The 13,137-nt window shown below is 48.0% G+C and overlaps 1 protein-coding gene across 3 annotated transcripts in view; it reads right to left on the bottom strand.

Annotated features, from left to right (window-relative positions):
• The window catches only part of LOC117349164 (protein bicaudal D homolog 2-like), a 136,539-nt gene that overhangs the window by 78,584 nt on the left and 44,818 nt on the right, over nucleotides 1-13,137 (bottom strand). For all 3 annotated transcript variants that reach the window (XM_033922281.1, XM_033922298.1, XM_033922289.1), the window contains exon 4: nucleotides 7,819-7,971. In XM_033922281.1, the coding sequence (XP_033778172.1) occupies nucleotides 7,819-7,971 (153 nt within the window). The remainder of the gene's footprint in view (nucleotides 1-7,818; nucleotides 7,972-13,137) is intronic.

Here is a 13,137-nt window from a genome sequence, read left to right on the forward strand (position 1 = left end):
GTCCTTGTATGCTGTTTACCATAAAAAAAATTTTTACTTATCTGACGGGCTTATCCGTTTGATCAATGCGCAGGGTTACAGTCCAATTCACGTCCTTCAGTAGTGTGTTTATTCTCAAAAATGTGAAAAGTTTGTGTTGACAAAAACTTCCTACGGTCAGCTCACAATTTCAACTTATATGCTTACTCTCTGACAGCAGGGTGGGATAGAGAGCTGCACGGGAATGGGGACGACGGGAATCCTGCGGGACCCGCGGGTTCCCCCTTCGGGTCACGGGGATCCCGTCGGGACGCCCCCTAGGGTTGCGGGGATCCCGTGGGGACGCCCCCTAGGGTCGCGGGGTTCCTGCAGGGCTGGATGTACTCAGTTGCGCGGCTCTTCTTCTCCCTACCTGCTCTGCTTGCAGCACAGAGCCGAACGGAAGTCTTCCCGACGTCAGCGCTGACGTCAGGAAGACTTCCGTCCGGCTCTATGATGCAGGCAGTGCAGGTAAGGAGAAGGAGAGTAGCCTTGCGGCGTACCAAGGGAGGGGGGCGGTCCGCTCCAGGTGCAGCACAGCCGGCCAGGTGCCCTTACTTTTGTGGTGCTTCCCCGACCGACCGACAACAGCCCCGGTCCGACAAACCTCCCTGCCCTGTAGCCGCGAATCTAAATTACCTTCTTACAGCAGCTGTAAGAAGGTAATTTAGATTCGCGGTTAAGGGCAGGGAGGTTTGTCAGACCGGGCCTGTTCTGTTGTCGCTCGGGCGGGGAAGCACCACAAAGGTAAGGGGGCAGGGAGAGAGAAAGGGAGGAAAGGTGGAGTGGAGAGGAAAAGACGCTTAAGGGAAATGGGTAAAACTGAGGGGGGAGGAGGACGCTGAAAGCACTGGGGAAGACAAAGGGGTGGAGAAGGATGCTGAAAGGCCATGGGGAAGACGGGGGGGGGGGGGAGAAGGACGCTGAAAGGCCATGGGGAAGACGGGGGGGAGAAGGACGCTGAAAGCACATGGGGAAGACAGAGGGGGGAGAAGGACGCTGAAAGCACATGTGGAAGATAGAGGGGGGAGAAGGACGCTGAAAGCACATGTGGAAGACAGAGGGGGGAGAAGGACGCTGAAAGCACATGTGGAAGACAGAGGGGGGAGAAGGACGCTGAAAGCACATGTGGAAGACAGAGGGGGGAGAAGGACGCTGAAAGCACATGTGGAAGACAGAGGGGGGAGAAGGACGCTGAAAGCACATGTGGAAGACGGGGGGGAGAAGGACGCTGAAAGGACATGGGAAAGACGGGGGGGAGAAGGACGCTGAAAGGACATGGGGAAGACGGGGGAGAAGGACGCTGAAAGGACTTGGGGAAGATGGGCGGGGGAGAAGGACGCTGAAAGGACTTGGGGAAGATGGGCGGGGGAGAAGGACGCTGAAAGGACATGGGGAAGACAGGGAGGAGAAGGACGCTGAAAGGACATGGGGAAGACGGGGGGGAGAAGGACGCTGAAAGGACATGGGGAAGACAGAGGGGGGAGAAGGATGCTGAAAGGGGGAGGAGAGAGTGGGGAGGAGAGAGTGGGGAGAAGACTCTGGCAGGGAAGAAGACAGAGATGCCAGACTGTGGGGGGAGCGGAGGGAAGAAGATGGGTGCCAGACCAATTTGGAAGGGGGGAGAAAGGGAGAGGCACAGTAACAGAGCAAATGAAAGACGCAGAGTGAAGAGAGACAGTGGATGGAAGGAATTGAATGAGAACATGAGGAAAGCAGAAACCAGGCAACAAAGGTAGGAAAAGAATTCTATTTCTTTTTTTTTTTTTTTTTGCTTCAGGATAAAGTACCGTATTTTCACGCATATAACGCGCGCATTATACACGATTTTACAAACCGTGCATAACCTTGCGCGTTGTACAAAATTTTTTTTACATAGTTCCCCGTTCCCCCGACATCCGATTCACCCCCCCCCCCCCCGCAGGACCGCTCGCACCCCCACCCCGAAGGACCGCTCGCACCACCACAGCCTCCCAACCCCCCCCCCCCATCATGTAGAAGCTCCTACCGGTGTCCTGCTGCTTCCTCTTGGTGGTCCCGGCCCTTCTGTGAGCCCTGCGCCTTCGCTGCTTCTTCCAGCGGTTCCTCCCTTTCTCCGACGTCAAGCCCTCTTGCCCCGCCGACTCCCCGACATGATCGGGGCAAGAGGGAGCTCAAGCCCTCTTGCCCCCCCGACTCCCCGACACGATCAGGGCAAAAGGGAGCCCAAGCCCTCCTGGCCCTGGCGACACCCCCCCCCCCGCTAGTTGTTCGGGCCAGGAGGGAGCTCAAGTCCTCCTGGCCCTGGCGACCCCCCCAGCTAGTTGTTCGGGCCAGGAGGGAGCCCAAACCCTCCTGGCCACGGCGACCCCCTACCTCCACCTGCACTACATTACGGGCAGGAGGGATCCCAGGCCCTCCTGCCCTCAACGCAAACCCCCCTCCCCCCAACGAACGCCCCCCCCAAGAACCTCCGACCGCCCCCCCAGCCGACCCGCGACCCCCCTGGCCGACCCCCCACCCCCCCTTCCCCGTACCTTTGTGTAGTTGGCCGGTCAGACAGGAGCCAAACCCGCCTGTCCGGCAGGCAGCCAACGGAATGAGGCCGGATTGGCCCATCCGTCCCAAAGCTCCACCTACTGGTGGGGCCTAAGGCGCCTGGGCCAATCAGAATAGGCCCGGGAGCCTTAGGTCCCTCCTAGTGGCAGGGCCTGAGGCACATGGGCCCTACCCGACCATGTGCCCAAGGCCCCGCCCCCAGGAGGGACCTAAGGCTCCCGGGCCTATTCTGATTGGCCCAGGCGCCTTAGGCCCCACCAGTAGGCGGAGCTTTGGGACGGATGGGCCAATCCAGCCTCATTCCGTCGTTGGCTGCCTGCCAGACAGGCGGGTTTGGCTCCCGTCTGTCCAGCCAACTACACAAAGGTACGGGGAAGGGGTGTGTGGGTGTCGTGAGTGTCGGCCAGGGGGGTCGCGGGTTGGCTGGGGGGGCGGTCGGAGTTCTTGGGGTGGCGGTCGTTGGGGGGAGGGGGGTATGCGTCGAGGGCAGGAGGGCCTGGGATCCCTCCTGCCCGTAATGTAGTGCGGGGTGGGGGTAGGGGGTCGCCGTGGCCAGGAGGGTTTGGGCTCCCTCCTGGCCCGATATTGTCGGGGAGTTGGCGGGGCAAGAGGGCTTGGGCTCCCTTTTGCCCCGATCGTGTCGGGGGTGCCGCATGGCTGGGGCAAGAGGGCTTGAGCTCCCTTTTGCCCCAATCGTGTCGGGGAGTCGGCGAGGCAAGAGGGCTTGACGTTAGAGAAAGGGCGAACCGCTGGAAGAGGAAGCAGCGCAGGCACAGGGCTCACGGAAAGGCCGGGACCACCAAGAGAAAGCAGCAGGACACCGGTAGGAGCTTCTACATGATGGGGGGGGTCGGGAGGCTGTGGGGGTGCGAGCGGTCCTTCAGGGTGGGGGTGCGGGTGAGCGGTCCTTCGGGGTGGGGGTGTGAGCAGTCCTGCGGGGGGGTGAATCGGACATCAGGGGGGGGCATCAGGCTTTCAGGGTGGGGACAGGATTTCAAGGGGGAGAGGAGAGTCGGAGCGGGCGAAAGGAGAGTCGGGCAGCATGCGCGGTATACGGGTGTGCACGGTATATAAAAATTTCTGTACATAAACTTGTTTTCCGCGCGCTATACCCGTGTGCGCATTTTACACGGGTGCGCGTTATCTACGTGAAAATACGGTAGTATATTAGTTGTGTTGATAAAAATTTATAAACATTAGAGGCTCTGGTAGAAACCCGTTTACAAAGTATGTATTCTTCCCAATTAATATTTCCAAATTAATAAAGTCTTTTTGCTTATTTGTAAATGGTTTTCTACCAGAGTCTTTAATTCAGTAGCATAATTAAATGAAATAACTATTTCTGAAGTTTATAGGGACGGGCGGGGACGGAGGGGATTCCTCATGGGGACGAAGGGGATTCCTCACGGGATGGGTGGAACTTTATTGATGATGGTTCTTCCACCTATTTTCACCCCAACACTCGAATCGTTTAAGTTCAGCTTCCTCATGATTACTTCTGCATAGAGGTTGAAAAGAAAAGGAAGAGAGGATGCATCCTTGTCTTGTACCCTTTTTGATCTTGAACCATTCTGTATCTTCATACCTGGTTCGTACTGTAGTTTGTTGATTGTAGTAAAGCGATCTGATTAACCAGATCAGTTGCACTGGCACTCCTACCTCACTTAGTACTTCCCAAAGCTCTTCATGCTCAACACCGTCAAAAGCCTTGGTATAATCAATGAAATACAGGTAGACTTTCTTCTGATACTCCCTCATCTTTTCTATGATCCACCTCAAGTTTGTGATGTGATTACGAGCTCTCTGACCTTACGAAATCCAGCTTGGACATCAGGAAGTTCTCAATCAAAGATGTTGCCCAAGCACCTCTGGATGATCTTTAGAAGCACCTTGCAGGCATGAGGTATCTGGGCAATTGTTCTATAGTTGGTACAGTCCTGACATCGCCTTTCTTCATCAGTGGGGTAAAAACTGATCTTTCCAGTCCTTTGACCATGTGCAGGTCCTCCAGATTAGAGAATGACATGGGGACAAATTTTTTCCTGTCCCCGCAGGAACTCATTTTCCCGTCCCAGTGAGTTCTTTTCCTGTCCCTGCTCCATTCTTGCAAGCTCTATCCTCATCTGCACAAGCCTCAAACACTTTAAAATCATAAGAATATGCAGATAGGCTTCTGTCAAGTCCAGGGAAGCCAAGAATTCCCCTGGAGCCACCATGGCGATTACGTACCATTTCCATCCTGAAACGTGGATTTTTGAGTGCCCCACTGACCACCTTGCGGTCCAGAATTGGCCTCCAGTCTTCGAAGCCTCTCTTTGGCATGATGAAATATATTGAATTATCTACCACAGCCCAAGTCGGGCTCGGGACGGGTTCAATGGCTGCAATGTCCAGCAACCTTTGGACAGTAGCCTCCACCCAGGCTTCCTTCTCTGGCCTCCCTGCCAGAGAGTCCAGAAAGAGCTCCGACACGTGCCAATGAAACTTGAGCTTGTAGCCATCCCGAAGGATATCCGTGACCCAATGATCAAAGGCAATGGCCATCCACTCCTCCAGGAAGGCTGCAAGCTGCCCCTCCCCCCCATCCCGATCTGCCAAGGGGTGGTCGAGGGCCTAGTGTCAGAACTGTTTCTTAAGGGTAGATGAAACAGAGTTCTCCCAAGACCGAGGATGCCAGGAACCACCAAACCACTGTTCGGTTGAGTGACAGGATCACTGCCCTGAGGCGCCTCCAAAGTACTGATGGGAGTGTCTGGAGGGATGAAAGCTAGAGACCCCAGACCTCGAGAGGCCTGCTGTCAAGGACTTGGGTTTATAGTCTTGCACACTGGCATGAGGTCATCCAGACCTTTCCCAAAGGGCAATTTGCTCAAGGTCATCTTAGAGGATGAGTCGCCGGAACACTGCCGGATCCACAAATCCAACGCACCGAAATAAGAGTACACCAACAGCTTGCTCACCACTCTGAAGAGATCATACAAGGCGTCTGCCACATAGTCCACGCCTGAAAACAGAAACAGGATATCTTGAAGCACAATAGTGTCAGGATCATGGCGAAGCTTCCAAATGGCAAGTTCTGGCCACAAATTAAGCTGGCGTGGTTGCTTTCAGCCCTGAGGCTGCAGAATCAAAAAGGCGTTTCAGGACAAAATCAATCCTACAGTTCTGAGTGTCCTTAAGCACGACCCCAAGATCACCAGGGAGAGAAGTGTGCTTGGTGACCTGAACTACAAGGGAATCTACTTTGGGGGATGCAAAACGCTGATTAAACGTGTCCCCCATTGGGTAGAGTTTGGACATGGCTCCAGAAACTCTCAAAGGACCCTCCAGCACCTCCCAGTGATCTGTGAACATCTTTGCTATGTTCGAATGATCAAGAAAGGAAGACTGCAGCTTTGTGCTACTCACAAGAGAGCATTCCACTACTGCTGACTGCCCAACCTCCAACTTTAACTCCTGGAGGGATTTGGAAATGAGCCCGACCAAAGCTGAGGGTCCTCTCCCAGGTCCTGTGTAAGAAAGGCATCATTAGGTCGTCAGTGTCAACAGCTGGTGAATTGAACAACTTAGGGAGCCTGGACTTAAGACCCATGTCCTGGGAAAGGGAAGCCCCCCCTCTTGAAGCTAGCAAGGATACCAGAAGAGGCGTAGAGGGTGCCTTTTTCTTGGCCAGATAAGCCTGGAAAAGCATATTAATAAATTCAGGAAGAAATCCCCACATCCGGTGCAGCAGCTACCTCCTGGATTTGGCACTCTTGAAGGACTTTTTCGACTCTGACGCCGAATCATGGCTGTATTTCGCTGGAGCTGCAAGTGCTCTGTCCTCAGGGCCTAATTTTGCCTTTTTGGATAGGCCCTGGCTGGAATGAGCAGCAAGACCCTCTAAAAGGAAACCTGGGCCAAAGAAGCATTCCCCTCCCCCCTGTGCTGCTGAACACATTGAACATGGCCGCTTGCCAAACAGCCATCCACTGCAAATAGAGTATAAATCTCAAGTATCCTGCCCTGATGAATCCATCTGAGTTGTTTTCTTGAAACAAAGCTTGTAGAAGCAAAAAATATCTTTAAATTAAAAATCAGGAAAATAGCCTGGGAAAAGCACAGAAAACCCTAAAACATGACAATTTTAGGATTTTAGGGGTAGGAGTACTTTTGAAGACCCCCAAAATTGCTGTGACAGGCTGTCGGTCCTGTACTCACTGTGCAATGTGGTGCTGGAAGCTGTAGTAAAGGAAGCTGAAACAGCTCACAAGGAGATCTTTGCCTCAACAAGCATGCAAACTGGATTGCTGGTCTTCTGACTGTCCCTCTGGCCCAACACCAACAGCTAGGGACAGCCACCAATGGACACACCCAAAGACGCGACCTGGTGGAGGAACAGTCAGCTCTGATCCCAGGAACCCCTCCATCGGGTCATGCAGCCTGCGCTCAAACCCACTAACGGAGAAACTTGGGGTAAGCCAGCTCCCAAGGTTCCAGTCCCTGAACTCCAATCTGAAGGTGCAGGCTGTCCAAGATATGCACTGCCAAGCAGCCAACCTCTTGGAAACAGAATATAACCACAAAATCTTCCGCAGCCAGAGCTGTCCCCACGGGTAACCTCTGTAGCACAAAAATTCAAAACGCATAAAAATACTGAGTAAAAAAAAAATTTACACACAAGCAAAAAAGACTAGCTCCTACAGTCTCGTTTGTAGGAAAGCAACTGGCACTCAGTGGATAGTGCTGAGGAAAGGGGGGGTTAAGAAAATTATGTAAATGAGGCTTCCTACAAGCAGTTTTGCAACATGAGATGCATAATCCACTTGTCCAGGAATAGAGCGGGTCTGTACAAGAAGCTGTCATTGAAGCCCTCTACTCCAGCCATTCCAAATCTCTACAGCCATGATCAGGGCACAGATCATAGAAGTTTGCCTGGCATTGGCCTTACTCTCCAACTACTGAAACTGAATCTGTACAGCTATAATAAGGGTACAGACTGTAAAATTCTGCCAAGCATTGGCTTTACTTCTCAATTACCAGTGCTGTCATCTAACCACAACTATGTTTGTGTGGTTTCATGCTGGACTGTGTTGCAGACACTGATTATCAACATTGAGCACCCCTGCTATATATAAAGGTAAGGATTTCAAGCCAGTGGTTCTCAGTTACCATCTGCTAGCAAAATTAGTTAGGAGGAACAAAGAGGAATACAGGCAACCTCTACAGTTTTCACCCTGCTCTTTATGATACTCTCATGACAGATATAATCTGGTACCATACCTGGTTTTGCCGCAGGACTGAAACTTGTTTGATTAAAGATATATTTTCTTCCTCTAATTCAGTAAAGTCTTGGAGCTGCTGCACTTCTCTGACCTTGCACTGCTTGAATTTTTCTCGGAATTGAGATTTTTCAGTTTCTAGTCCCTTGCATTCCTGAGGAGAAAAGAAACAGCATACCACGTTGTTAGTATTCATTCACTGCAAAGAAACTATGTTAAAAATTATTGTTCCATATATTCAAATAAAACATTCCTTCCTATCAGCAAAGCTGTTAAGCCTAGTTAGACTCCCCTCCTTTGTGAACCTTAAAGTAAAAAAAAAAAAAAAAAAAAAAAAGTTAATGGAGTGGAAGAAAGCAGCTTATAAGACAAAAGCAGCAGTAAGCATTGCAAATCTGGACATAATTAATTTCTATTTGATTGATAAAATAAGTTTATAGGATGGCAAGATCTAAATGATGCCAATTAAATTTGTTCACATGTTTGTACATCTGTGTGTTTGCTTTGTGTTTTATCATGAAAAAGCTCCAAACAATAATTTTTAAATCAACAGCAGCTATTTTTATCTCGGGCTTCTTTAATAAGCTTCTATAATATTAAAAGCAGTGTGTGGTGAAGGAGGGAAGACCTAAGAACATAAGAATTGCCACTGCTGGGTCAGACCAGTGGTCCATCATGTCCAGCAGTCTGCTCACGCGGCGGCCCTTAGGTCAAAGACCAGTGCCCCGAGTCTAGCCTTACCTGTGTACTTTCTGGTTTAGCAGGAACTTTTCTAACTTTGTCTTGAATCCCCTATAAAGCCTCCAGAAGAGCGTTCTAGTTTTCCACCACTCTCTGGGTGAAGAAGTATTTCCTTACGTTTGTACAGAATCTATCCCCTTTTAACTTTAGAGAGTGCCCTCTCATTCTCCCTACCTTGGAGAGGGTGAACAACCTGTCTTTATCTACTAAGCCTATTCCCTTCATTATCTTGAATGTTTCAATCATGTCCCCTCTCAGTCTCCTTTTTTCAAGGGAGAAGAGGCCCAGTTTCTCCAATCTCTCACTGTATGGCAACTCCTCCAGCCCCTTAACCATTTTAGTCGCTCTTCTCTGGACCCTTTTTAGTAGTACTGTGTCCTTCTTCAAGTATGGCGACCAGTGCTGGATGCAGTATTCCAGGTGGTGGCAAATCATGGCCCGGTACAGCGGCATGATAACTTTCTCCGATCTGTTCGTGATCCTCTTCTTAATCATTCCTAGCATTGTTTGCCCTTTTTGCCACCGCTGCACATTAGGCAGACGGCTTCATCGACTTGTCGACCAGTACTCAAACCGGCAGAACAGAGAGGAAGGGATCCACCATTTTCCCTCCCTGCCCTGCTGACCCGACCAGCACAACCAGCGTCGGGCCTTGATCCCGCCCCCAAGGACTGACCTGCCTGCTTCAGCCCTTTGAAAAGGGCCAACGAGGGTGCCACAGTCGATTCTCAAACCAGCAAAACAGAGAGGAAGGGATCCTCCATCTTCCCTCCATGCCCTGCCGACCCGACCAGCATAACCAGCGTCAGGGCCTTGGTCCCGCCCCCAAGGACTAATCTGCCTGCTTCAGCCCTTTGAAAAGGGCCAACAAGGGTGCCACAGTTGATTCTCAAACCGGCAGAACAGAGAGGAAGGGATCCTCCATCTTCCCTCCCTGCCCTGCTAAGGTTTTTGCTAAGGTTCTTCTGTTAAGATTTTTTTGCTAAAGAATTTTGTTCTCCGCACTTTACTTGCCGGAATGTTAGATACATGTGTTAGACGCATGTGTGATTGCTAAACGCAAGTATTAAATGCCTGGGACGCATGTACTAGATGCATTAGATGCATGTATTAGACACATATGTGATTGCTAAACGCATGTATTAGACACATGGGATGCATATATTAGACACATCAAACACATGTGTTAGACGCACGAGTGATTGTTATGACTTAGGTTGTGAGAGCTAACTCACCCAACACAACCACTACTATCAATTACTGCTTACATCTTAAGAGCTGAATCAATCTGCTATCAACTAAACAATCTAGAAATTGGGAGTGTTAGCTATTGCGACAGGAAGAGACATATTACCCTGCAAACATGAATTTCCTATTGATTTTATTGATCTATCTAATAAGCGGTAGCATCAAAGATGTTAACTTACTCTATCCACAATTACATTCAGTCCATTACCCTTACCTATCAATCAAGCAAGCACATAATTAACCCACAAGAAGACAGGGTAAATCATATTAATGTAATCTCAAATAAAGGAAGACATCAACGAACCCTTAAAAAAAGAATAAGGGAAGTAAAACCTATCAGAACCACTACTCCTACCAAACCTATCACATCCACCTCTGTTCCCTGTGCATATCTTAATACTAGATCTGTCAGGAATAAAGCTTTTCTAATTAAAGATTGGATCATCAGCAAGCAAATAGCCTGTCTTTTTCTAACCGAAACATGGATATTGTCTGAAGAAGATCCAATAATAATTTATCTTCTACCAGATAATTTTAAAATCCTTACGCTAAACCGTGAGGGAAGAAAATGGGGATGATTAGCAATTATTCTTAAGGAAGGATTTGAGTTTGAACTATCGGATTCCAAAATGACCAATCAGTTAGAAATATTAGCCTGTAAAATTAGCAATAAGGAACTAGAAGAATCTCTATCTTGCATATTATTCTATATCCCACTGAAAAGCTGGCCAAAAGCCAAAAGGATTTTTGTGAATTTGTTCTACATAATTCAATTATTCCTTCATACAATATCATCGCAGGTGACATAAACATACACCTAGATGAAGAGGACAATCCAGATACGAAAGACTTAAAAAACTTTCTCTCTACTCAATTACAATCTCCCTTTACCCACACAAACACATGAAAAAGGTCATCACTTAGATGTGGTAGCTATGTCCACAAAGGAAATTTTAGACCCTGCCATCTCTCTACCTGATGGAACCTGGTGTCACGATATCTGGCCTGACCCATTTTACTTATTATTTCAAGTTAATCTGGACTCATTTAAAATCTAAAACACATCCAAGGATAAAAAGAGAACATCACACAAGGGGTTATATCAATCCTGAGGAATATTGGTCACAATATGAACTACAAGCGGAGATAGGAGAAGGAGTCGATTTCTGGGATCACTGGATGAAAACTAGCACATCCATTTTAGATAAAATTGCCCCTAAACGAAATAGCAAAAGCTGCGCAAATAAATATAACAAATGGTTTGACACTGAACTTCTAAAAATGAAAACAACTAGTAAGACGACTGGAAAGAATTTGGAAAACAACAGGAGAATTGTCAGACCGTAACAACTGGAGATCAAACATAAAAATCTACAAACAACTGATAAAGGACAAATGTAAAGGATTCTAAAATCAACTTATCTAGCACTAGTACAAAAGAGCTGTTCAACTTGGTTACAAATTTATTTGATACCACACTCAACCCATGCACAATATTAAACTACCTTCAGCAAATGATTTAGCACAGCATTTCGATTCAAAAATTAAAAACCTAAGAAACAACTATTCGACAAATGACACTAATGGTCATCAAATAGCTAACATACAATGAAATATCAGCAGACATGATCTGGAGTTCCTTTCAAGATTTAGAATGGAATAATTATATCAAACTATATAACAAATACTCTAAATCATACTGCGTTCTGGACTCATGTCCCCCGGAAATTATGAAAGTGGCTCCATTAGAATTTAAACTATCTTTGCTGAATTACTTAGCCCATAACCTAAAAAATGGAAAGTTCCTCACTAATAATGGTCACATAATAATAACCCCAAATCCAAAAAAAATAGTAAAGAATCATCAGTACTGGTAACCAACTATAGACCAATAGCATCCATTCCATTTATTGTAAAAATCATGGAAGGATTGGTTCATACCCAAATGATGGAATATCTTGATCAGTTCTCTCTCTTGCATGAAACTCAATCTGGTTTTAGACCTTTGTTCAGTACTGAGACAATAATTGAGGCTATCTAAACTAAACTAAACTAAGCCTTAGGTTTATATACCGCATCTTCTCCACTGAAGTGGAGCTCGACACGGTTTACAGAGTTTAAAAAATATGGGAAGAGAGAAGAGAAAGAGTTTACAAAGCATAAAAAGAGGGGATGTAATCAGGAGAAGAAATTATTATATGCTAGAGAAAAGCCAGGTTTTCAGTTGTTTTCGGAATAGTTGGAGGGAGTCCAGGTTCCGCAGCGGGACAGTGAGGTCGTTCCAGAGGCCGGTGATTTTGGAGAGGAGGGATCTACCCAGTTTACCTGCCGTGTAGAGAAGGGAAGGATAGTTTATGTCTGTGGGCAGATCTGGTGGTAGTTGGTGTCGGGGCGAGGAAGGATAGAGGGATTAGGGGCGGAAGGATGCCGTGAATGATCTTGAAAGCCAGGCAGGAGCATTTGAAATGAATTCTGGAAAGTACTGGGAGCCAGTGAAGATTGGTAAGTAGAGGGGAGACGTGGTTATATTTGCGTTTAGCAAAAATCAGCTTAGCCGCAGTGTTCTGGATAAGCTGGAGTCTGCGAAGACTTTTTTTCGTTAGGCCTAAGTAGATGGCGTTACAATAATCGAGTTTGGATAGGATGATGGATTGTACAAGGACGGTGAAATGCTTTTGGTGAAAATAGGATCTAACTTTCCTCAGCATGTGGAGGCTGAAAAAACAAGATTTTGCCAGGGAATTCAGGTGATCGTTGAGGGAAAGGGAGGAGTCGATAGTGATGCCAAGGACCTTGCTTGAGAACTCAAGGTGTAGAGCAGAGCCTGTGGGTAGGGTGAAGAGGGCGGGCAGGTGAGCTAATTTTCGGCCGAGCCAGAGTAATTTTGTTTTTGATTCAATTAATTTCATCTGTACTGAGAGGGACCAGGCGTGAAGTCTCATTATGCATGATGTGATGTTCTCTTGGAGGTTTGTAAGGTTTGGATCTGTTTCGAGGAGGATGAGGATATCGTCTGCATATGTGCAAATTGTTTCAAGGGGGGATAGTTTAAGGAGCTTCAGGGAGGTCATATATATGTTGAAGAGAATAGGGGATAGGGGAGAGCCCTGTGGAACACCACAGGATGGTGTCCATGAAGCGGATTTGGAGCCATTTGTGTTGACAATGTAGGAACGATCGCGAAGGAAGTTTGAGAACCACTTTAGGACAGAAGAGTCAATCCCAATCTCGGAAAGTTGGTAGATTAGTATGTCGTGATGCATGACGTCGAAAGCCGCGGAGAGATCAAACTGTAGGAGAACAGCAAATTTGTTTCTTAGATAATCTGCGT

This window comes from Geotrypetes seraphini, chromosome 1 (genome assembly GCF_902459505.1).
Source record: "Geotrypetes seraphini chromosome 1, aGeoSer1.1, whole genome shotgun sequence".
NCBI lineage: Eukaryota > Metazoa > Chordata > Amphibia > Gymnophiona > Dermophiidae > Geotrypetes > Geotrypetes seraphini.